This window comes from Rhinoderma darwinii, chromosome 13, assembly GCF_050947455.1.
Source record: "Rhinoderma darwinii isolate aRhiDar2 chromosome 13, aRhiDar2.hap1, whole genome shotgun sequence".
Taxonomy (NCBI): Eukaryota; Metazoa; Chordata; class Amphibia; order Anura; family Rhinodermatidae; genus Rhinoderma; species Rhinoderma darwinii.
The window spans coordinates 32629019-32654519 of record NC_134699.1 but is presented as its reverse complement, the minus strand read 5'-3'; the positions used below and the strand labels follow the sequence as shown (position 1 = coordinate 32654519).

The 25501-nt window shown below is 43.4% G+C and overlaps 1 protein-coding gene across 5 annotated transcripts in view; it reads right to left on the bottom strand.

Moving 5' to 3' along the window:
* CPNE1 (copine 1) overlaps window positions 1–25501 on the bottom strand; it is a 97696-nt gene that overhangs the window by 29262 nt on the left and 42933 nt on the right. For 4 of the 5 annotated variants that reach the window (XM_075845342.1, XM_075845338.1, XM_075845339.1 and 1 more), the window contains 3 exons: window positions 3220–3348; window positions 1115–1294; window positions 53–127 (listed from right to left, as the gene is read on the bottom strand). In XM_075845342.1, the coding sequence (XP_075701457.1) occupies window positions 53–127; window positions 1115–1294; window positions 3220–3348 (384 nt within the window). Of the gene's footprint in view, window positions 1–52; window positions 128–1114; window positions 1295–3219; window positions 3349–20672; window positions 20764–25501 lie in introns of those variants that run through there. The other variant, XM_075845341.1, reaches the window with a different exon arrangement.

Below are 25501 nucleotides of genomic sequence, written 5' to 3'. Positions count from 1 at the left end.
ATTATCCACATTGCAAATCCTATATTAATCTAGGAGTCATTTCTAAACTTACAGTTATTGTTCCCTTCCCAGCAGGCTTGCCCTTCTTCAGCTCCAGTGGCCCCTTCAATTTACAACTGGACACAATCTAAAAGCACATTACAAAAACATGTTTGCAAAATATTCACTCATTCTAACAAAAATTGTATTTCCTTACATTTACAAGGTTGATTTATGACATTATAAATATTGTAATGTATGTTCTGAAGCAAATCCATTTCTTAGACTGTTCACATCACTTTTATGGTTTAGTCCCGGAGCATATACCAGGAAAATCTCCCACCATATGCAATTGTATGCCATCCAGTTGCATGCGTCCTATGCATCGGCTGCCATGTAAAAATAATAAAAAATGTACACCATGCAGTACCATTATTAAGCCCCCCAGACATTATTCGCTGTTTTGCCACAAGGACAAATGATCCTTCATACCAGTGCATAACCTGATCTCCACAAGGCAACTATCACATGCAATTATAAGGGGTATTACAGTTCCAACAAATAAAAAGATCGGTAGAAATTTCTGTATCACAGTTTAAGATCTGTTTGCAGTCATTCAATAGAAACCTTCATTGTTTACCTCGATGGGGAAAAAAAAATTTTGAAAAAAATAAAACACCTGTCCTGGTCATTTGATGGACACACACGTGATCGGCTTTTTGCAAGATAGAGGTCTGATAACTCTACTGTAACGACCCAAGCACCTGTGAGTCCATCATATCACCAGGACAGATTGTTATCCCCCAGAAGTAAACAAAGTAGCCTTTTTAATGACTGCAAGCAGAGATCTTCAAACTAGTGAGGAAAGGATATAGAAAAAGGAGTATTGGAGAAATGTATATCCTATATAAAATGTTGATATGGAATGAAAATATAATGTGATTGGAGAGCTGTATTCCTTCAAAACATTCAAGTGAGGCAAAGTATAATCCTCCACAGATATGTCGGACATCAGAAAACAAAGCAAATAAGGGCAAAATCACACACACACAAACTGAAGAGTACCTATTTTACACAGATAAATGGGAATTTACAGACCATGTCTTCCTATCCAAGATCATACAGTACTTCATACCTGACCAAGAGTACACTCAAACCCGCCAAGATAATCATCATCATTCAGGTCCACGGACTTGTTGTCAATGTCATAAACGCCAAACTTGATGCTCTGCACTTTCTCAAAGTAATAATCAACTACCGGCTTTGTGGAGAATTCTGGGCTCTGACAGTTCTTGACCCTCTCTGTTCGAGCCAACTAGAGCGAAAAGAATAGAGAACAACAGTTATACATTTCATCCCACGAGGATTGACTCAGATTGATCATGTATTGCTTCCTACAATAGAGGATTTGTAGACTTTATACAACAGGAAAAAAAATTCCCAAAACAATTGAAATGACAGATTCTTCTTTGAACATAATGTTAAAGTTTATACATAAATATTATGTTTGCAAATAACTTGCTCAGCTGAAAGTTTATAATGCAATGTTCTCTGCCTGACTGCATGTTGATAATTTTTTTTGTAGTGCCTGGTGTAAAGAATACACTTACAAGAATGCAAGTCAGCAGAGCAAGCATTGTAAAGACACTGAACAAGCAGGAAAAAAGTATATAAAGACACTGAACAAGCAGAAAAAAAGTATAGCAATGGGTGAAGTCAGTGGCGTAACTACCGCTGTAGCCACCATAGCAGCTGCTACGGGGCCCGTGGTATGAGGGGCTCCATGCTGCCCGGCGACACAGCCACCCCCATGCCGGTGATGCAGCTATGGCTGCTACAGCGGTAGCGAAGCCATATTCAATATGATCTGCATCCTGAGGACGCAGATACTATTGAACACTATGGCAGAGCAGGAAGGTATATCCCTGCTCTGCTATAGGCCACATTCGGCCTGCAGCCAATCAGGCGCAGGGATCACTGTGCAGGCCGGCGTGATGACGTCACTGGATCACGCCGGCGTTAAGGATCAGCTCTGTTAGTCGCGGGAACAGGGTCTAGGTAAGGGTTTTATTTGCTTGGGAGGGGGGGGGGCGAAGCATAGCACCGTCTGCCGGGGGGGGCACTATCTACCAAGGGGGGCTGTGTGTAACACCCACAGGAGGGGGGCCCAGTGTTTCCTATCTACGCCCCTGGATATAATCCAAGTCCGGGAACAAACCATAGCAGCATAGAGCATGCTTTCATTCCACAGTGAATTTTTGTCATTTTAAATCTTGGTCAGTAATGCATGATATCTACACAATTCATACTAAAATAAGAATCAGTTTTTAAAAAAAAGGTACAGCCACCCTCCTTCCCCCCAAAACATTTTTAGGTAAATATTGTCTAAATCCCTCCATTTTTAAAAAAACATTTTCACGAATTAAAACCAAAACTTTTTTTTTCTTCACGTCCAACTGACATAGCCATGATTTATTTATAGACGACAAAATAGAATATTTAAAATAGATTAATACATGGTAAATTTTATAGGCTGTGTACACCTTAGACATAAAAAAAAAAAAAGTTACATTTTCAATCAGTATGATTGGTGCAACATTGTAATTACTTTTTATTATAGATACAGCTTCTCTCTATCCTGTATACAGACCAGCTGTATTGTGTGCCAAGACCTGAATCCGTCAGATCAGCGAGACTGACTGCTTCAGTCAAAGCGGATCCTGCATGTCTGACATGCAGGATCCACTTGTAATCTATCACATCTAAGTCGTGAGACACGCAGGACCCGCTGTCACTGATCATTTTTAAATAAAAAGCAATTATAAAGTTGTAGGAATCACACTAGTAGACATTTTTATTTAAAAAAAAAAAAGATTTACATTTTGCCCAGAAATCTACTAGTTTTATAATTTAACATAGAACTTTAAGTGCATGTCACACAGATTGGGAGGCAGCAAGTCTATCCTATAGGTCAATGAGAGATTCTATTGCCTCAGTGATTCATCTTAGCGAAGAAGCATCAAGAGGGATCACGTGACATGATCCCACAACAAGATCCCATAGCACCTTTGTGCTCATTTAGTAGTAGCAGGGTTATAGTTTGTTATCCATTTAAGACAAGTTAGCTTTCCCTCCCAAATTGGCATTTCAAAGGTCCGTTTAGCGGGCGCAATGGTACTCTGTAGGTTATGTCACATATATTTAGAAGATATTTTAAACAAATTGTTAAGTTCATTGTACCTCTGACCATTTTCCATCACCAATACTTTGCAGTACTACACATAGTGGATCCGATTTGGATCCAATGTCCTTGTCCAAGAGATCTGAGCAGGAGATTGACAGCTGGACCTTGGTGACACATTGAGCCATCTGTAAAAGAAGGGAGACCACAGTTTTAAAGGATCATTAAACAGAAAATACAAAAAAAACGTATAGAAGTAAGGCTGATAGAGAAGTCACATATACGTATGTAAATGATGCTAGCGTTTCTCAGACTTGGAGTATGTGAGATCATCAGAGGGGCAGACATATTTCTAGCGTTCCGGTCACAAATCTTATAGTGAAACTCCAAGCATTTTTAGAATTGGTAAAATTGAGCTACTAGGGTCATCTAACGCACTAGGGTCATTAGTTCGCTCTCTCTCTAGATCCTCAATTACAACAAGTTTCCAAGGTGCTGTGTACACCTTAGTGTAGGTTCTCAACACCAGATACATTAAGAAATTGGCTGCATTTCACTGGAATGTCCAGGAGACGTTGCCAAAACAACGCCCTCTTAGACATTATTACCTACTCTACCTGCCCCCTGCATGCACTCCTGCCATTATCTTGTGGGTCCACTGGGCAGTAACCACAGTATCCCAGTGATCGATATATAAATCTCTGAGCTGGATCAAGTACCTGTCAGTGATGGGTTAATGGGGGGGGGGGGGGGGTTCCATCATAGTAATTTATGCCATACTGCTAGGATAAGTCATCATGTACTGATCGTTGGGGTCTGTCTGCCAGGATCCCTATCTATCCTTCGATCCTAGTGTTGTGCTATAATATTTTATGATGGGAATACCCCTTTAAAAGAGTAAACAGGTCAGCCTCTCTTTAGAATGGCTGATAGCGGGGAACACAAAATGTAGAGAAGGCTGAGATGCAAGGCTGGCAATACACTAGAGATTTTGGATGCCTGAAAAAAAAAAAGACAGACTCTGGAAAAGTTTATCTGCAGTGTTGAATTGTTTTGGTCATTGTCAGGTGCAGTCGTTGGAAAGTTTGTTCATACCAAACGACAGATCTGCATCCTATCAATGGAAGCCCAGGCCACAGATTGATCAGCAACCTTTAAAGACCAACCGTTAAAAGAAATTTGCTCAGGATCTTAAATCATTAATGTATGGCAGCTCAAAAGACAGAGGTCAGTGGATCCCAACATTTTCAATCTAATGTCTATAGGAGGATTAAAGGGGTTTTCCAGGGAGACCATTTTTGCGGCAGGCAGTGCACGGAGTTATATGATGGAACACAAAGAAAATTGGGCGGGCATTGAAGCATAGTCAAAGAATGAACGTGGCGGGCATTGAGGAGGCTGTGGACCAATAGGATGCCACAAACCTGGATATACATCAGAAGTCCCAGGCTTGAGGCATCCTATCGGTCCACAGCCTGAACGCCCACGCCGTTCATTATCCGCTTATGCTTCAATGACAGACCTGTGTCGATACTCCGTGACATATCGACACAGGTCTGTCTGCATAGTAACGCTCGTGCGTGTGTCGAAGAAAAAAAACAAACAAAAAAAGACAAAACACTAGAATGAAAAGCAGAACTTCCGTCCGGCCGGCCAGCCAGAGGTGGCAGGGGGGAACAAATGCGTTCCGATACTTGACACAATGCATATTAGGAGTGTTAGTAAAAAAAAATAAAAAATGGTATCCCTGGAAAACCCTTTTAAAGGCAAACCAAATTAGTTAAGGCAACCGACAAAGACCACACAGTAATATGGTTTTCAAAAGGAAACATGACACAAAGAAGAAAGTTCCTTTTTACCTACGGTATAAAGTCAAATATACTGCCTATAGAACAATTGAAAATGGGAAGTTTGTGTAATTGCTACATGGTTTTGAATGTGAAAAATTGCAGAAGTCTCCATCTCAATAAAAAGACCAAAGGGGTTTTCCACGTTCTGAACACTGAAGACCTATCCGACCGGATAGGTCATCAGTATATGATTGGTGTGTGTCAGAGACCCAGACCCCGCACCGATCCGCCACTCCGGCTGCCTCCGGGCACTGGATGATATTGCCGGAAGCAGATGGCTCCGGTCAAAGAATTGTGGCCAAGCTGCAGTACTTCTCCTATTCAAGTGAATAGGAGCAGAGCTGCAGTTCTGCCGAACAGCCGCTATGCAGTGGTTGTAGCCAACTGCTTCCGGCTCCAAACATCCAGTGCACGTTGGCAGCCGGAGTGGCGGATCGGTGCATGGTCTGGGTGTCAGACATGCACCGATCATATACGGATGACCCATCCGGTGGATAGGTCATCAGTTGTCAGACAGGGGAAAACCCCTTTAAGAAAAGCTGCATTGAAATTATATGTCTTGTGTGCGTTTATTATAGTAGATCATTTCAAGCCTTAGGGATCATTCCAGCCCATAAACATAACAACCTCTCGAAAAAAACACCTAACAGTTATAAATCAGTCAAGCAATGGTAAAAATATATAAATCTATCACTTCAATAAGGTTATGTTGACACGCAGTGTTTTCAGGCGTATTTTGGGGCGTTTATGCTTCCAAAAACGCCTGGAAAAAACGGAAAGCTGAATGCCTACAAACATCTGCCCATTGAAATCAATGGGAAAAACCAGCATTTAGTTCATACGGGGTGTCTTTTTACGCCCCCGTTCTAAAAAAACGGAGCATAAAAAGACGCTCCGTAAAAAGAAGTAGCATGTCACTTCTTGAGGCGTTTTTTTTTGAGCCGATTTTCCATTGAACACTATCAAAAACGCCTGAAAAGAAGCTCCCAATTAGAAGCTTAATTTTCAGCTTCAAAACCGCCTGAAAATCAGAGGCCGTTTTCTCTGAAAACAGCTCCGTATTTTCAGAAGTTTTTAGTCTAGCGTGTGAACATACACCTTTGTAAAAGGTCCTTTAACCTTGCCAAAAAATTTATACTGAAGTCCAAAATTGGGTGAACGAGAGCTCGTACCGATCATTGAGCTGAGTTAACAGGGCAGCGATCAGTCGACAAACGAGCAAATGCTTGTTCGCTAGCTGGTCGCTTCTTTCATGCGGCCCAAAAAAAAAAAAAAAACATGGACGCTTGTCGACAGCGCATCTCCCCGTGTAAAACAGGGGATGTGCTGCCGACAAGAAGCAAAGTGTATGGGGACTAACGATTGTATTAAAGATTGCTAGTACACAATCATTGCTCCGTCTAAATGGAGCAAATGAGCATTGATCGATGTGCTTGATCTGCTCGTGTAAAAATACCTTAGAAAACCATAGAAACGTTAACGCTTTTGTAACTTTAGCCTCTTTGCAATAAAAAGCCTCATTAACTCTAGTTCCGTTGCAGGTTTTTTGTGGTCAGATACAGCATAAAAACACCTCATTTGTAAAAAATCCTATGCAATGGTCTACAGTATTCTGCTATACAGCAAGTATCCAGAGCTCACCTATAAAACTTTTGCTAAAAAGGACCCATATTTGACCCATAACCTAGCAGTACACTTATACTTTACTATCCTACAGTAGCCAATAAAACACGTCTGAGGAGCCAAAGGCCCTGTTAACACAGTTTTGGTTTTTTTTTACACGATTTCAATGGGAGGTGGAGGAGTTTTTTTTCCCGCGAGTGGTAAAAAAAAGCTCACGGGAAAGAGACGTGACAAGCCCCATCTTCGGGCGCCAACGCCGCTGACATCAATGGGAAGCATAGAAAGCGTATTTCGCAGCGTTTTTGCCAATGGCCCCCAATGGTCTCGAGCGAAAAATGCGGCAGACGGCGTGCAGATAGATCAAAATCTGCCTCAAAATTCCAAACGGAATTTTCTGCCTGCAAAAAACTGTGTGAACAGGGCCTTACTAGGCCACTGACCTGATGCTACACTGCTCATTCCAAAATAATTGACGACAAGATACAGTGGCTACATTACAGTGAGCTCCGTTATCTTCTCCCCGCACATTCCCGTACCATGACTCATTTCTATAAAGTGAACCTAACTGCACTTTTGTATTTAGTTGGTGTGAGCTGGAAGACGACCAATTGCACAGGATTATGGAACGCATCTAGGAGTACAAGTTGTAGTGCGATAAAAGAGGGGATCGACAATGAAAATAAGGGGATTTTGGCCAGAATAATAAATCGTGCCGTAAACTGTTTGACACGAGGCATAAACGCTGCTTATTAAAAAGGTGTTTATTTTTTTGTTTGTTTATAGAACAGAAATTAGGCAATTTTTCTAAAATACTGTACACGTATTTAAAATTCTGCTCACAATTTTTAAATTTTTTTTTTTATAGCCCACAGATTAGGCTTCGTTCACGTCGGAGTTGTGCCTTCCGTTCGTAAAACGTTTGTCAAAAAAAACTCTGATTTCAATGGGTTTTGTTTTTGCATCAGTTGTGCTCAGGGCTCCATTCCGTCAGGTTTCCGTTTTTTTTACTGAAGCAATAGTGTTGTCTGTTGTGCTATTGTTTCCGTCAAAAATGATGGAAACCTGACGGAAAGGACCTTTGAGTTTTATTTTTTTTAACATTAAAGTCAATGGATGACAGATACAAACTGATATGCCATCCGTTTGTATCAGTTATGCATTACGTTTAACGGATCCATTTTTTTTCTGCACATGCGGAGAGTAATAAAAGCAAGAAAGATGCAAAGAAAAAAAAAAACTGATCCGTTACAAACGGAGTATAATGAATGACAAAGTGACACAAAAGGAAAGAGAGTCCGGCCTTCTGTTCAGACGGGGGTTTTTTTTTTTACGCCTAATTTTTTTAAAAAAACGGTACGTAAAAAGACACCCGCGGAAAAGAAGTGCATCTCACTTCTTGGAGCAAAAATGTGAGTGGCTTAAAAAAACGTCTGAAAATTAGGAGAGGTTTTCCCTTGAGAACAGCTGCATATTTTCAGATGTTTTTGATTTTGTGTGTGAACATACCTATTTTTAGGAGCCGTTTTTCTAGGGTCTATGAAATACGGCTCCAAAAATGTTTGAAGTGAAATGCACTTCTTTTTCGCGCCCGTTTTTCAAAATGGCCGAGTAAAAAAAAACATAAAAAACGGCCCGTCGGAACAGAACACCGTTTTTCCCATTGAAATCAATGGGCAGATGTTTGGAGGCGTTCTGCTTCCGATTTTTTTGCAGTTTTTCAGGCATTTACGGCCCGAAAAACGGACGAAAATAGGCCGTGTGAACATACCTTAACCCAGGGGTCTCAAACTCGGACGGATAAGTGGGCCACATATAGAAAAAATGGGAAGTTGACGGGCCGCATTACTTTCAAATTTGATACAATACAAAATTATTGTTAGTTATTTGAACTACTAGAACACTATAATAATACATTACATTACTATAATAATAGCGCTAGGTTTAAAATTTGAGATATTTCTCCACATGCTTATTTCAACAATCCAGTTTATGTGTCGCTAAATGCAGTCCGGCGGCTCAGTTAGCAGCGTTTGGCAGACACACGTCAAGATTGGGAAGCCCCTTTTTAGATAGTGCCCTCCGCGAATGCTGCCGCAGTGCCCTCCGCGAATGCTGCCGCAGTGCCCTCCGCGAATGCTGCCGCAGTGCCCTCCGCGAATGCTGCCGCAGTGCCCTCCGCGAATGCTGCCGCAGTGGCCCGCCGCGGATGCCGCCGCAGTGGCCCGCCGCAGTGCCCGCCGCAGGTGCCCGCCGCAGTGCCCTCCGCAGATGCCGCCGCAGTGCCCTCCGCAGATGCCGCCGCAGTGCCCTCCGCAGATGCCGCCGCAGTGCCCTCCGCAGATGCCGCCGCAGTGCCCTCCGCAGATGCCGCCGCAGTGCCCTCCGCAGATGCCGCCGCAGTGCCCTCCGCAGAGCAACCCCAGAGCTGGAGTCCCGGGCAGAGCGCTAGTAGGCTCTTCCTGGGACTCCAGCTGTGCTCCTGACATTACTGGGACTCCCGCTCTGGGGAAGCCCCTGACATCATTGTCGATGTATGGACAGTGATGTCAGAGGCTTCCCCAGAGTCCCAGAGCAGAGCCTATACTAGCGCTCTGCCCGGGTCTCCACTCTGGGGAAGACCCTGACACACTGTGGAATTCCCTGACAACATCACTGTCCATATATGGACAGTGTGTGTCAGGGTCTTCCCCAGAGCGGAGTCCCGGGCAGAGCGCTAGCATAGGCTGTGGAATTCCCTGACATCACTTGTCCATATATGGACATAGTCCCAGAGCAGAGCCTATACTAGCACTCTGCACGGGACTCCGGCTCTGGGGAAGACCCTGACACACTGTCCATATATGGACACCGATGTCAGGGAATTCCACAGAGTCCCGGAGCAGAGCCTGTACTAGCGCTCTGCACGGGGCTCCGGTTCCAGTAACCCAGCGGTCACATAACATGTGGAGGGATCACATGACTGATGTCATATTTAGACCTATTCAGTTAACCCATGGATGCTTTACACAGGACTGGTCCACGGACTGTACTATTCTACAGTGCAGATAGTGGTCAACTGCACGGCTAATAATAAAGTATGTGAGCAGAATCGTGAATACATGTATTTTAGAAAATTGTATGATTTCCTTTTCTATAAAACAAATTGAAAAATTATTATTAAGCCAATTTTCTTTTTTTTTTACACTGTGCCTCATGTATCAGAACTGTAATTTTTGCGCACAGCCCCTGCCCCTCAGCTTTAATTTGCCCCGGGCACGAGATAGTAACAAGCGAAGGTTGCCCCTTAGCAAAAGTGTAGCCAGGACTATCCTTCAAGACATTGTTATCCCATATCACACAAATTATTAATCATCCCTTCTTTATGTCTACCCAGCCCCACCACTATCTGCTGTACTACCTAGAATAAATGTTTATATAGTGCCTACATATTCTGCAACGCTTGTCATTTTACTTGTTAGTTCCCCAATTGTTTAGTGATTAAAACAAATAACAAGACAAATGGAGAGAAGTCGTTGCCTGCAAAAGCTTACAATCTAAAATTAATAAACATTTCTCTAAACAACTGCTTTGCATTACGGTCCCTGAACTACTTCCCGTGCCACCAACATTGCAGCAGAATTCTGGTCCCTCCTGCCTGGATGAGAAAAGGGAAAGATGGATTCCATCGAAGAGGGATTAGACAATATATTGTACAGGTATCTTAAAAACAGCTGACCGGCAGGAGTCCTGGGAGTTGGACCCCAACCGATCAGATATTGATGGAGTATCCGGAGGATGGGCCATCAAGTTTTAGGGACTGGCTAGCCCCTTCAATGTGCAACCTTTCCCATCCTGGTTCCCCCAATTGTAGACGTCATGGAAGGGTCTTCCAGCCTCTAGAAGCATGCTGTATCTTATGTCTACCGGTAAATAGTAACTAAAATTAGAAATCTAACAAGGTCTTCTGGTGTTAGTCAAATATACCTTTCAGGAGTCTGGGAAAGCTGGTTGTTAATACCTGCTGTTAATCAGGAGCCAATAGTATTGGTTCCTGATCTTTTGTGATCACTATGAGATCCAATCATAGTGATCACTACTGTAAAATAAAAGTAAAAACATGTATCTGTTTCTCCTCACTGTTCTAGCTGTGGAGAGAAACAGATATAAGTGTGTCAGTGTCCCCACACAAAATCACTTGTTCCTCACACACTGTTTATTAAAAAAAAAAAAAAAAAAAAAACAAAAACATTTCTCATATATATATATATATATATATATATATATATATATATATATATATATATATATTTTTTTTTTTACTGTATATACTAAGAATCGTACTATCAACTACTTTCTTTTTAGGTCACGCTGTTAGACGGCGTGTACGCTGTTAGGCCTCATGCACACAACCGTAGCAGTGTGCACGGCCGTGATTTTCGGGTCGGCCGCCTGCGGACTGTCAGCCGCAGGCCGCCCGCAAATCGCGGGACATGCACATGGCCGCCACCATTGTTTTCAATGAGCCCGGACCGCGCAAGGACCGCAAAAACTACGGTCGTGTGCATGGCCCCATAGAAAAGAATGGGGCCGCAATTCTCCCGTGGATTTTCGGGGGAATTGCGGCCGCAAAAACACGTTCGTGTGCATGGGACCTTAGACGGCGTAGGGTTCTGTTCTGGGCTTGGGTTTACGGTTTGTGTTAGGCGTAGGGTTTAGGTTTTAAAAAAAAAAAAAAAAAAAGTTTAATTCTTTTAGTGTTCTTAGTTGATAAAAAAAAATAAATTTAAACCGCTAGTTCCATTTATTATTTGCGGTTTAGACTGTATTATCATTATGGCTGCCAGAAGATACAGCGATGAGGAAGCCTATCAGATGCTATGAACAGATACGGATTCTGCATCTGAAGTTGAGCTTTTAGGGTATGTGCACACGTAGTGACCAAAAACGTCTGAAAATACGGAGCTGTTTTCAAGGGAAAACAGACCCTGATTTTCAGACGTTTTTTGAGCAACTCACGGTTTTCGCTGCGTTTTTTACGTCCGTTTTTGGAGCTGTTTTCATTGGAGTCTATGAGAAAACGGCTCCAAAAACGTCCAAAGAAGTGTCCTGCACTTCTTTTGACGAGGCTGTATTTTTACGCATCGTCGTTTGACAGCTGTGAAACGACGACGCGTAAATGACAGGTCGTCTGCACAGTACGTCGGCAAACCCATTCAACTGAATGGGCAGATGTTTGCCGACTTATTGTAGCCCTATTTTCAGACGTAAAACGAGGCATAATACGCCTCGTTTACGTCTGAAAATAGGTCGTGTGAACCCAGCCTTACTTGAAAGCGACAGCGAAAGTGTCGCTTCAAGGGATTCTATGGATATGAGACCCAGCACCAGTGATATGGGAGACGGCGCAGTTGCCACAACGTCCGTTCAAAGTGCAGCCCCTGAAATTGCACAACCCCACCAAACCGATTTAGTGTGGGAACCCACGAGTTTATTTTCTCCCACCATAAATGTCTATTGCTACTCTTGGCATAAGTCCCAATGTCAGTAATTTTTCACCACTAAATTATTTTAATATTACGGACCAAGTTTTGGAACATTTTGTGCAGGAAACAAATTTGTATGCCAGCCAGTACATTGCCAATAAGCCTTCGTCACCTAATGCCAGGTTGTGGAATCCCACAAATTTCAAAGGGCGTCTCTCATTCCGTCAATTCATACCCTCAAAAAGTGCAAAATACGGGGTAAAGATCTACAAGTTATGTGAAAGTACTACTGGCTACACATGTGCATTTAAGATCTACGAGGGTAAAGACAGTGAATTCAATCCACCAGGGTGCCCTCCAAATATTGGTACCAGTGGTAAGATTGTGTGGGATTTAATTGGCCCTTTCCTACACAAGGGGTATCATGTATACACGGACAGTTTTTATACCAGTGTGCCATTGTTTAGCGCCCTTCATTGTGCCAACACCGGAGCCTGTGGCACAATACGCAGGAATCGCAAAGGTTTCCCACGTCAACTTGTGGATAAAGAACTACGAAAGGGGGAGTCATGCACTTTTCAAATTGAGAAGATGCTGGCTTTAAAATTTAGTGACCGCAAAGACGTCTACATGATCAGCACTATCCATACAAGTGCAACAGCAACTATTAGAGAACGTGGGGCCTCTGCAGATAGACAAAAGCCTGTGTGTGTCATCGGCTATAACAAATTTAGGTTGCGATGCAGGCCTTATACTTAAGTTAGAGAAACCAGTTCATAATTGACAGGTGGTCTCTGGGAAAGCCATTTTACATAATCAAGCAAGGATTACGCCACTGCGAGATGGTGACAATCCTGGTAATTCTGGCGGTACAATTATTAGATTTAGATATTCATAAAATAGATGTCTTATTCTACTGCAGTCATCACTGTTCTTGTGATGATCCTCGTTCACCGGTTATTCCACACCTCGCTCAGTCAAGAGCCTTGGAGAACAGGTCTGACGAGTCCGTATTCATTTTACGTTTCTTTCATTACAATAGATGTTCAGGGAGGAGGGCACGGACGTGGGTCCTGCCAGCAGATTCTACACAGAATATTCAGTAACTGGTTATGGTCAGAGGTTACATTACAAATATTTATTATATATTATTTGTAAGGAAGGGGGCTGCCAAATTTGCCCTTTAATAAAAGTTTGCTTTGTGTTCATAAGGGCTTATTCAGACGAACGTATAATACGTCCGTGCTGATTTTCACACGCGTCGCACGGACCTATGCTAGTGAATGAGGCCGTTCAGACTGTCAGTGAATTTCACGCAGCGTATGTGCAGTAGTAAAATTAATGAATGAAAACAGAAAAGCACCACATGCTTTTCTGTTTACAAACATAAAAACAGAGTGTCATAATGATGGCGGCTGCGCGAAAATCACACAGCCACGCATCATATGCTGATGACACACGGACCTTTTGCGCGCACAAAACGCCGCTTTTTTTGCGCGCGCAAAACGCACACGCTCGTGTGAATCTGGCCTAAAACATAAGTCAGGGATTCCGTCAGGATATAGCAATGAATCTAAGCAGAATAATTAACATGCGGCAGATTTCAAATACCATGTTGGTTATGGACACTACCCCCACACATGGCGGATTTGTTTTAGAGTATTTTGCAGCAAAACCGCACATGTTAAATGAAGATTTTGCGGCGGATTACGCCCTATCTAGATTGAAAAGGATGTAATCCACCGTGAACGCCTGCTACAGAATAAGGCTGGGTTCACACAACCTATTTTCAGGCGTAAACGAGGCGTTTTACGCCTCGAATTACACCTGAAAACACGGCTCCAATACGTCGGCAAACATCTGCCCATTCATTTAAATGGGTTTGCCGACGACCTGTAATTTTGCGCGTCGCTGTCAAAAGACGGCGCGTAAAATAAACAGCCTCGGCAAAGAAGTGCAGGACACTTCTTTGGAACGTAATTGGAGCCGTTTTTCATTGAATTCAATGAAGAACAGCTCCAAATTACGCCCGTAATAGAAGCCTCGCAAAACGCGAGTACGAGCAATTACGTCTGAAATGCAGGAGCGGTTTTCTCCTGAAACCAGCTCCGTAATTTCAGACGTAACGGTCGTTATCGAGTGCACATACCCTAAGAATGTTCACAACCAATGCGGAGGACAACCTAGATACCCCTTTAGAATCATGCAAAATATATTGCTTCAAATGATATATAGTATATGGGGGAAGGGCATAAAACACAATAAATGCCCATGACTACTAGTAACACTAGCGGTGACTCAGACAGTGCATTAGAACAACAACCTAAAAAAATTAGTCAAAACCGAACTATGGCGCCTTCGTCCGGTTTTTCGCTGAAACGCGCGTCGGGTGTGACGCCAGACAACAGTTTGATACTGCATGGGTAAGCCACTTTAATCTAGCTGCATGTGTATTCCGTATTAATGACTTATGCAAAACAGGTGCCCAATTGCACCAATAGTTATCAGTCATATACCATTTAACTGGGACTTTGCATAGTCTTTTTGATATGTATATACCTTCTGATGGTTTTCAGGTTCTAGTAACGTATCTATTTATTTATGCACCCTTGTACCATCCATTTCATGAATATGCTATAATACTAGCCCCAATATATATATGTGTGTCTGGCCTCCTTTTCTTCCACACTGTGGTAGTCATCCTTGTCTTTTAACATGTGAGCAACTATATTTATTTTTGTCTTGTTATGTGTCAATAAAAATAAAATTCTCATTTTTTTAGGTTGTTGTTCTAATACCCTAAGAATGATGTAGACTTGAAAAGTTCCGTAGAATGTGAATGAGATTTGTGTGTGAGATCCTGTGTGCAGGGGGGGGGGGGGGGGGGCTAGCTTTATTGAATTACACTTAAACAAATCCATGTGTGGATCGACACGACTATTCACGACAGAAATCTTCAGTTTCAGCGGCAGATTTCTGTGTGGATTATCTTCAAAATCCATGGCAAATATGCCTAGTGCAAATCCTGTGTGAACATGGCATTAAGAGCAGAGGCGACATTTCATTCGGACTTAAAAAAATGAAGAGCCCTATAAGTAAAAAGTGAATATCTTATTACTGTAGGCAATGGGGTATATTGATGTATCAAGAAAAAAAAAAAGGCAGCACTTTCTTTGTACAATGGTTTGTAAGTACGGTATAGTCGCATGTGGCAGATTTGTTTTCAAATATCCATACATCTGAATAGTTTTTCTAAGGGCTCGTCCAGACGCTGCGGAATTGCTGCGTTTTGTCCAGCCGTAATTTCAGACGGAAAAACGCAGCAGAGTACAGGTGCAGCATAGAGGATAAGATTTAACAAATGTCATCCACACGCTGCGTAAAAATTCAGAGCAGAAATTGAACTGTGGCGTATATTTATCGTACCGCAGCATGTCAATTTCGACTGCAGAAAGTGGACTGAAATGCTGCGTTTTTCAGAGGAGAGGTCTCCATCTCCTAAGGCCTGATTCACACGAATGTGTTAAACGTCCGTGGGACGGCCGTTGAAACAGCGGCCATCCCACGGACCTATGTAATTCAATGTGGCCGTTCACACAGCCGTTGTTTCAACGGACCGTGGGAAAATAGGACATATCCTATCTTTTCACGCATCACTCCATAGACTCAACTATGGTGGATGCGTGACATCACGTCCCGCAGCGCTGAGCACGGATGCACCTCGGACGTGAAAAACTGCAGTTTTTCACGTCCAAGATGCGCTGCGCCCGTGTGAATCAGGCCTAACATTGTGAAAAACACAGCAAAATAAGCAAAAATTTTCTGCTTTAAAAAAACCGCAGGAAATGGTGCATTTTTGTCGCAGCTGAGTTTCTGCGTTTTCTCAAAAGAATTGCTGCAGAAATTTTCTGCAGCAATTCCGTTGTGTTAGGATAAGTCCTATATGTCAATGTAACAACCCCATTCAGACTTAGGATATGTGCACACACACTAATTACGTCCGTAATTGACGGACGTATTTCGGCCGCAAGTCCCGGACCGAACACAGTGCAGGGAGCCGGGCTCCTAGCATCATACTTATGTACGATGCTAGGAGTCCCTGCCTCTCCGTGGAACTACTGTCCCGTACTGAAAACATGATTACAGTACGGGACAGTTGTCCTGCAGAGAGGCAGGGACTCCTAGCGTCGTACATAAGTATGATGCTAGGAGCCCGGCTCCCTGCACTGTGTTCGGTCCGGGACTTGCGGCCGAAATACGTCCGTCAATTACGGACGTAATTAGTGTGTGTGCACATACCCTTATGGAACAGGTTTCTGCAACAAATTTGCCCCATGTGAACATACACTTAAAAGGGGTTCTGAACAGATCAGGTATATTAAGTAGTAGTTCAGAACACACTAGACCAAAGTGGGTGCACGAATAGGGTCCCAACCCAATTGTATATCAAATAAGTATTCGGCACACAAGGTTGAAGTTTTGAAAAAAATATTTAAATGTATTTATCAGTAGTATAGCCAGTCGTTGGCACTGCGTTATGAATGGCAGCTGACTGCTACATTTGGCGCCAAATGCAGCAGTTAGCCGCCATTCATAACGTAGCGCCAACAACTGGATATACCAGTAACTAGAAAGGCACGGTGCCTGATGAAGGTCTTGTTACGACCGAAACGTCGCACTAAGCCTCTGGCATCAACTACTGCTGATAAATAAATTTTAAGATTATTTTCAAAACTTCAACCTTGTGTGCCGAATACTTATTTGATAGACCAGGTATATTGACCACCATTTATAATATATGCATTAAAACTAGGTCCACAACAAATAATCTTGTGGCCTGCTGCATGTAGAGACAATTGTTCGTACAAGCGGGAGGGCAGAGCATGTAAACCAGCAGCGTCTCTATAAGACAAAGCTTTGTGCACAGACCTGTACAGCAGATTGGTCCATATTATGGAATCGCAGGCAAAAACTGTGCAGCTGTCTGATGCCCCCATGAGATTTATTTTCCCCTGGAAGCCATGCTTCTCGTGTAGCACAACTTCGTAATCCGGCATGTGATACCGCTTGCCACAATTTATTTTCTCATGGAATATGTGAGAAAAAACCTCCATGTGCCAAATCCTTACAGGCACTCTGAGCGGTTAAGCAAGTAGTGAAAGCAACCCCTCCCTGCACATTGTAGGAATGAAGATAGTAGGAGTAGTAATAGGAGACAAATTATCTTTCCATCATTATATTATGATAAGCGGTCAGGTACGACTAGTTTATTCCAAGTCTTCTACTGTATAAGGGAAAATTTAGGCCTACTCCAGTGTCACAATCACTGAAGCTTCCCACGTGACAGGACAAGACATCATTCAGGCACGATTTCATAAACCGCCTAAACTTCGCCCTCAGGTTTTTATATTCCTTTTAAGTTTCACCATGTAAAAAGAGAATTCGTACGGTCACACTGTTTTGAAGTGACTGCTTGCAAACAATTACAACTCAATCACATTGTTCTCAGTTCTGAAAATGCTATAGTAAAGTATATTGGCTACAAAATGTTTAGGGCTCCTTCAGACGAGCACGTATCACGGCCGTTAAGACAACCGCCGTCACTCGGACTCATGTATTTCAATTGGGCCGTCCACACGACTTGTTTCAAGTGTGTGAAGGGTCCATGAAAAAAAAAAAAAAAAGGAAATAGGACAGGTCCTGTTTTTTTGCGGTCCACACATCCCTCCATATACTCTAGTCTATGGAGGGATGCATTTTTTGGGCAGAAACAATAGCGCAGTCGACTACTCTATTGATTCTGCAAAAATAACGGAAACCATACGGAACGGAGACAAAAGGAAACCATTTGCAACTGAAGCATTGCCATTGAAATCAATGGTAAAGCAAACGGCAGCTATGGTTTCCATTCATGGGTTCCCCTCACAGAAAGGTCTGACGGAACCCACGAACGGAAGGTCGACGCAGATGTGAACGAAGCCTAAGTCTCCACCATTTTCAATATTTCTGTTGCGGTAAGTAAATAGGGCCATTATTGTTTACATCCAGAGGCTTAGGCTATGTTCACACGGAGTATTTTGGGGGAGGAATATCTGCCTCAAAAATCCATTTGGAACTTTGAGACAGATTTTCCTCTCCCTGCACGCCGATTTTCACGCCGTTTTTCGCCCGCGGCCATTGAGCGCCGCGGGCATAAAACAGCGTGAAATACGCTTTCTCTGCCTCCCATTGAAGTCAATGGGAGGTCAGAGGCGGAAGCGCCCGAAGATAGGGCATGCCGCTTCTTTTTCCCGCGAGGCAGTTTTACTGCTCGCGGGAAAAAGACGCCGACGCCTCCCATTGAAATCAATGGGAGGCGTTCTCGGGCCGTTTTTGCCGAATTTTGCGACGCGGTCTCCGCGTCAAAAACTCGGCAAAATACTCCGTGTGAACATAGGCTTAGGCTGGGTTCACACAGAATTTGTTGCAGGAGGAAAATCCGCCTCAAAATTCGTTTGGAATTTTGTGGTAGATTTTCCTCTGCCTGCACGCCGATTTTCTCTGCGTTTTTTACCAGCGGCCATTGAGCGCCGCAGGCATAAGACACCGCGAAATACGCTTTCTCTGCCTCTCATTGAGGTCAATGGGAGGTCAGAGGTATAGACGCCCGAAGATAGGGCATGTCCATTCTTTTTACCGCGAGCCGGTTTTTCAGCTCGCGGGAAGAAAAAAAAAACAAAATAAAAACCTCCGCCTCCCATAGAAATCAATGGGAGGCATTTCCAGTAAAAAAAACAACTCAGTGTGAACTCCCCTTTAAAACGTAAATAGACCTAATACAAAGTGTGTGCTACAATTGCTACCAGGTTAGACAATCCTATATGGGGAGGCTTCCAGGCTGATACATTTTACAAAATATAATAACATTGTAGCAAATCATCAGCACAGGAGAGATATTCATGATGTGGCTGGGTTTAGCTCAGAGAATTGTCAAGGCTTGATAACGCTGGAGAAGACACGGATATCCACAGCTCTGGGACATGCAAAACGGGTCGATTACCGGGTAGTAAGTATAAGGCTGGGTTCACACTGAGTTTTTTGCATGTAGAAAATCTACCTCAAAATTCCATTTGGAATTTTGTTGCAGATTTTCGCTGCGTTTTTTGCCCGCAGCCATTGAGAGCCATGGGCATAAAACGCCACGAAATACGCTTTCTCTGCCTCCCATTGATGTGAATGGGAGGTCAAAGGCGTAAACGCCCGAAGAAAGGGCATGTCCCTTCTTATTCCCACGAGCCATTTTTTCCGCTCGCGGGAAAAAGACGCCTCCCATTGAAATCAATAGTAGCCATTTTCGGCGTGTTTTTTGCATCAAAAAAACGGTGTGAACTGGCCGTAACTTTTCATTCATTCAATTTAAACAAACAACAAACTTTTTTTCCCTCAGAGTTGAGATTTTTGCGATGTGAATCACAGCTTTTCCGCTACAAAAAAACCCCACAACATTTGCTATTTGTTGCAGCGATTCTAAAGCATAAATTGACATGCTGCGGATCAAAAAAAAAAACAAACAAAAAAAAAACACTGCAGGTCAATTTATGAACGTTTGTTCGGCTGATTATATACGCAGCGTCTGGAAGACATTTGTTCCAATCCCATCCACTTTGCTGCTACTGTAAAACACTGCAGTTTTTTCAGCAATGAAATCAGTTGCGGAAAATCCGCAGTGTTTAGGCTACTTGTGAACATAACCTTATATACTGCAAAAGTAGCTTTGGGATTTTATTGAACACAAGTTATTTATTTGATCCCAAGATTAGAGAATACACCATTTTTTTTTGCGCTCATTTTCATTTTCTCAGGGGCAGGCTGCATTTCCCTCCTGAACAAGCTGCCTTGCCCTACCCTCCCCCCTTGAATTAAATGTGCACAGGGATAAAAGTATTGCTATATGCCCCATAAAGGTAACTGTGCAGGACGCATAAAAAAAAAAATCCTTTAGTTATCTTTAAGTTTAAAAAAAAAATAATTCTTAGCATCTTTCTGGAAAAACTGGGCGACAACTAATACAGCCATCAGTACAGCAGCTGTTACCAAACTTCTCAATGTTAAATCTTCCATGTTTTGCAGAAGTACTTGAACGGGGATAGAACATTGCATAACTAAGCAGCTTTATCATTTAAGCCCATAGAAGAGATGGATGACAACCCAGTTAATCACCCAGCTTTTCCAGATACAGATCTGATTAGAAAACAGCAGAATAGCACAGCTCAACACAAGAGGGGCCACTAAAGTCTACACGATTACAATGAACACAATCTGGAAGATTATAGCAGGAATGGAACAGTTAAAGCAGAACGCAAGTTACTAAAACGAGATTTATCAATGTATCGCAAGAGTAATAGGTCTAAGTAAACTAAGTAGAAGATGTAAAAGTAGATCCAAAAGGAGGAGGATTATATTAAGGCCTGGCTAAAATCAGACATAAAACAAAAGCAGGGTGGGGGCTGCAGTCTCCTAAAACCAAACACCATGTAACAAAGATCAATAAACCACCAGGAATCAGACTTGATAACGTTTACAATTGTGATTTCTTACCTTACGACCAGAAATTGCACAAATCTACTAAACTGCTGCTTCTGCAAGGGGTGAGGCACCTTCCTCTCTGGAAGAGGCGGTTTCTTATGCAGAGACAGAAATGGGCGGTAGAACTGTCAGTCACACCCAGGTTACACCCTCTGCTGCAGGCAACCAGAATCCACATCAGGGAATGTGACCGCATGACCCTCTGATGAATCATAAAACACAGGCCTGACAATGTAAAGCAGGGTAAATACTACACATGTATATATGTACTAACCCTACCTGGCTTACGTAAAATGTCACAGCAATTTTTTCGCCTTATAGGAGTTGTTTTTACACCTCTAAGGCGAAAACACCTTCTCTAGAGGCTGGATTCACACGGGACGGAAATGCTGTGGATTTTCCGCAGCATTTCGGTGGCAAAATACGAATGTTTTATGTACATATTTAGCTGTGGATTTCACCCCTATTACATTGAAAATGATGAAATCCGCCGTAAAAATCCAGAACGCATGCTGCGATATTGAAGATACGCTGCGTGTTCGGATTTCCGTCCAGAAAATGTTCAGCAGTATGTAGATGATATTTGTTAAAATCTCATTTACATGGCTGGGACTGTAATCTGCTGCTGATTTTCCGCACAGAAAATTTGCAGTATTTCCATTCTGTGTGAATCGAGCCAAAGAGACAGCATCCTCATTGTGTGGCTCCCTCTGGCTACGTGAATGACCGAATATGTATTACCAAAATGGGAGCTATTCTCTGGAAGTGGCTCTCCCTCATAGACGGGAATTCTCAAAGACAGGGCCGGCCTTAGGATAGATGGTGCCCCGTGCAACATTTTCTTTAGGCACCCCACCCCATGATTAAAAAAAAAGCCCCATAAAAAAGAATTATGCCCTTTTTAGTGCCCCTACACAGTATAATGCCCTTTATAGTGCCTCCACACAGTATAATATCCTCTAAGTGCCCTCACACAGTATATTGCCCTCCACAGTATTATGGCCCTTTAGTGCCCCCCAAGTATAATGCCCCTTTAGTGCCCCATACATAAGTGCCCCCATAGCGGCACCATAAAGTATAATATTTCATAATATAATATATTATAAACCCTTTGAGGACCCAGTATTTTGTCCTCTAAGTCTGCCCACACAGTATAATGCCCCCTACGCCCCACACACAGAATATTGCTCCTTGTAGTGCATCTACACAGTATAATGTCCCCTTAGTGGCCCCTACACAGTATGCCACCTTAGTGACTCCCACACAGTATAATGCCCCCTTTAGTGCCCCCACAGTATAATGCCCTCTTTAGTGCCCACATATAGTATAATGTTCTCCAAGTGCCCACCCACAGTATAATGTACCCCAAGTGCCCACACACAATATAGTGCCCCTTTTAGTGCCCACACACTGTATAATCTCCCTTAAGTGCCCCCACTCAGTATAGTGACTCCTTTAGTGCCCCCAGAAAGTATTATATGCCCACCTTAGTGCTCCAACATAGCATAATGCCTTTTAGTGACCCCACAGTGTAATGCCCCCTTGTGACCCCCACATAGTATAAATAATGCCCCCTTATGCCACCTCCTCCCCTAGGTGCCACAGAGCCCCTCCATGTAGATAGTGCCCCTGCAGATTCTCTCATACAGCCCCCACCTCTCCCTTGTAGATAGTGCCATACAGCCCCCACCTTGTAGACAGAGCTATACAGCCCCCCTCTCCCTTGTAGACAGTGCCCTCCACCTCCCACTTGTAGACAGTGCCATACAGCCCTCCACCTTCTCCTTGTAGACATTGCCATAAAGCCCCCCATCTTCCCCTTATAAACAGTGCAATACAGCCACCCACCACCCCCTTGTAGACAGTGCCCCCCAAATAAAACAAAAAAATTATACTCACCTAGGCCCCGTTGCCGTCAGTATCCTTGCGTAGGCCGGCGTGATCCAGTGATGTCATCACACCGGTTTGCGCAGGGATCCATAGAAGGTGCGCCCACGCGGAAAGGCAGCTGCAAAAACACAAGCACTGGAAGGGAGCCAGCGCAGTGCCCTCTTCCACCTGCTGGAGAGATGCGCCCTGTGCAATAGCACAGGTCGCACACCCAAAAAACTGGCCCTTCTGAAAAACAACCCTTGTTAAGCCCTATTAGGATTGCATTTTCTAGTTATTACCACCCCAAACTCCGACAGCCATACATTTTTTATTTTCTTGTTGAAGAAGTTAAATAACGTCTTTTTTTTTTTTTTTTGCACCATTCACTAATAATAAAACGTTAACGTTATTGTATGGGTTGTTACAGTTATAAGAAGAACAAATATCTATTTTCCTGATGTTTTATTACATAATTTTTTTCTTTTGTGACAATTGTTTTAAAAATGCAATTATTATTTCATTGTAACTTTTTTTTATACATCTAGAGTAAAAAATATAATACATCAATGTGGTACTTTATCTGTACTTTCTTCGTCAACACACAACGGAATTGCAGCAGAAAATTTCTGCAGCAATTCCGTTGAAAGTTGCAGACTTTCCGCTGCGGCAAAAACGCACCATTTCCTGCGTTTATTACGGCAGAAAATAGTGCGTATTTCTCCTCTGAAAAATGCTGCAATTCTGTACACATTCCACAGCAGGAATTGACATGCTGCGGTGCGAAAATTACGCACCGCAGGTCCTTTTCGGCTCGGAATTGTGGCGCATCGTGTGAATGAGATTTGTTAAATCTCATCCGCTAAGCTGCTACTGCACTCTACTGCGAGAGCGTTTGGCGTGCCGCCTACGAAGTTATATCGTTTTAACCTATATGATGCTTTTATTTATTGTTACTTCTGTGAGTATGGATTAAACCTAGAAAGGAGCGAACAGTTTTTAGAGGGTGTTGCACTGTCTCATACTTTCATCTATTAGAAACATAAGATCTTGTCCTACCAGTTTTTTAACATCAAGGGACGATATGGAGCTCCGTGGAACTACAAGGATAAGAATTACCATCTATACCCTCACTGGATTGCGGACTGTCTACTGCATTTTACTGGGAGAGAGTATCCATATCGATTACAAATTGGACTGCGTTACCCAGGGGCGGATTATAATGAGGGCAATCTGGGCAAGTGCCCAGGGCTGGAAGGGGGCCCAGTTCGCCCCGGTTCTCCCTTATGGTTGTTAAAATACCAGAGTGAAGCGGGACCACTCACCCAACCAGTGGCGTAGCTATAGGAGCCACACTACATCAATAAAAAGTTACTATAGTAACTGAAGTCGCGGGCCCGTTACTATAGTAACTACAGTACTTACCTTCCTGTTTCCGTTGCGCAGCGCATGACGTCACTACCATCCTGTAGTTCAGAGTCAGGACATTCGCCGCGGCTGAAGAGGAGGGTAAGTTTAATGTCCCTGTCTGCTTGAAGCTGATTGGCGGGGTCCGACTCCCAGGACCCCCGCCAATCACCTATTTTGAAGGGGCCGCAGCGCTGGTACGACAGCTGCTTCCCCTTCATTCCGGTCACTTGCTCACACTGTGAATCCGTGTCGGCGATTCAGTGTGAGCCAGTAAGGGAAATGAAGGGGAAGCAGCTCTCGTACCAGCGCTGTGGCCCCTTCAAAACAGGTGATTGGCGGGTCCTGGGAGACGAACCCCGACCCATCAGCTATTGATGGCCTATCCTGAGGATAGGCCATCAATGTTTAGGGACTGGACAATCCCTTTAAGCCTACGATATTGCAGGCTTAGAGGGCCCATGCAACAGGATCAGATTGTGTGATGCTCTCTGCTGGGCCCTGTATCTAAGCCAATCACATGGTAGGCTTAGATACAAGGCCCATGTGTGATCCGGTCTGCTGGGCCCTGTATCTAAGCATCTTACATAAGCACATGGTAGGCTTAGATACATGGCCCATGTGTGATCCGGTCTGCTGGGCCCTGTATCTAAGCATCTTACATAAGCACATGGTAGGCTTAGATACATGGCCCATGTGTGATCTGGTCTGCTGGGCCCTGTATCTAAGCATCTTACATAAGCACATGGTAGGCTTAGATACATGGCCCATGTGTGATCCTGTCTGCTGGGCCATGTATCTAAGCATCTTACATAAACACATGGTAGGCTTAGATACATGGCCCATGTGTGATCCTGTCTGATGCGCCCTGTATATAAGCCTACCAAATGTACTGTATAAGATTACTGTCTGCTGGAGCCTATATCTAAGCCTGCCTTGACAGACAGTATCACACATGGGCCCTGTACCTAAGCCTACCACATGTGTTACTAATCGTTTTTGTTGTGTTTCTGTTTTTTTACAGGTTCGGTCGTTGGACTACGTTGGATTCGAGGATTACTTCGATGACGGCATTTTTATTATCAATAAAATGGTTAATGAGGGTTGTCTGGGTGGTTTTTATTTCAATAAAATATTTTTTCTATGTCTTTGTTTGTTTTTTAAACTTTATTACTACCGCCTTAGAAATGGCCACCGGCTGATTGACAGCGTCCATTACTAAGGCGAGGCTTAGTGTTAGCCGGTACAGAGGCTATCACTAACCCCATTACCCCGGTACCCACCGCCACCAGGGGTGTCGGGAAAAACCGGGTATGATCCAGTACCTGACCACCTGTAGTGATGGTCGGGCAATGGGGCAGCCGCAGGTGGTATTATTAGGCTGGGAAAGGCCAAAAACTGTGGCCCTTCCCCCTGGTAATGTTAACCTGCTGCTGCTTTTTTGTATCTGGCTGGTTATGAAAAATGGGGGGGACCTCGCCAGATACAACAGCAGCAGCCTAGCATTACCAGGGGTGGAAGGGTCACTGTTTTTGGCCTTTCCCAGGTGGATATTACCAGCCTGT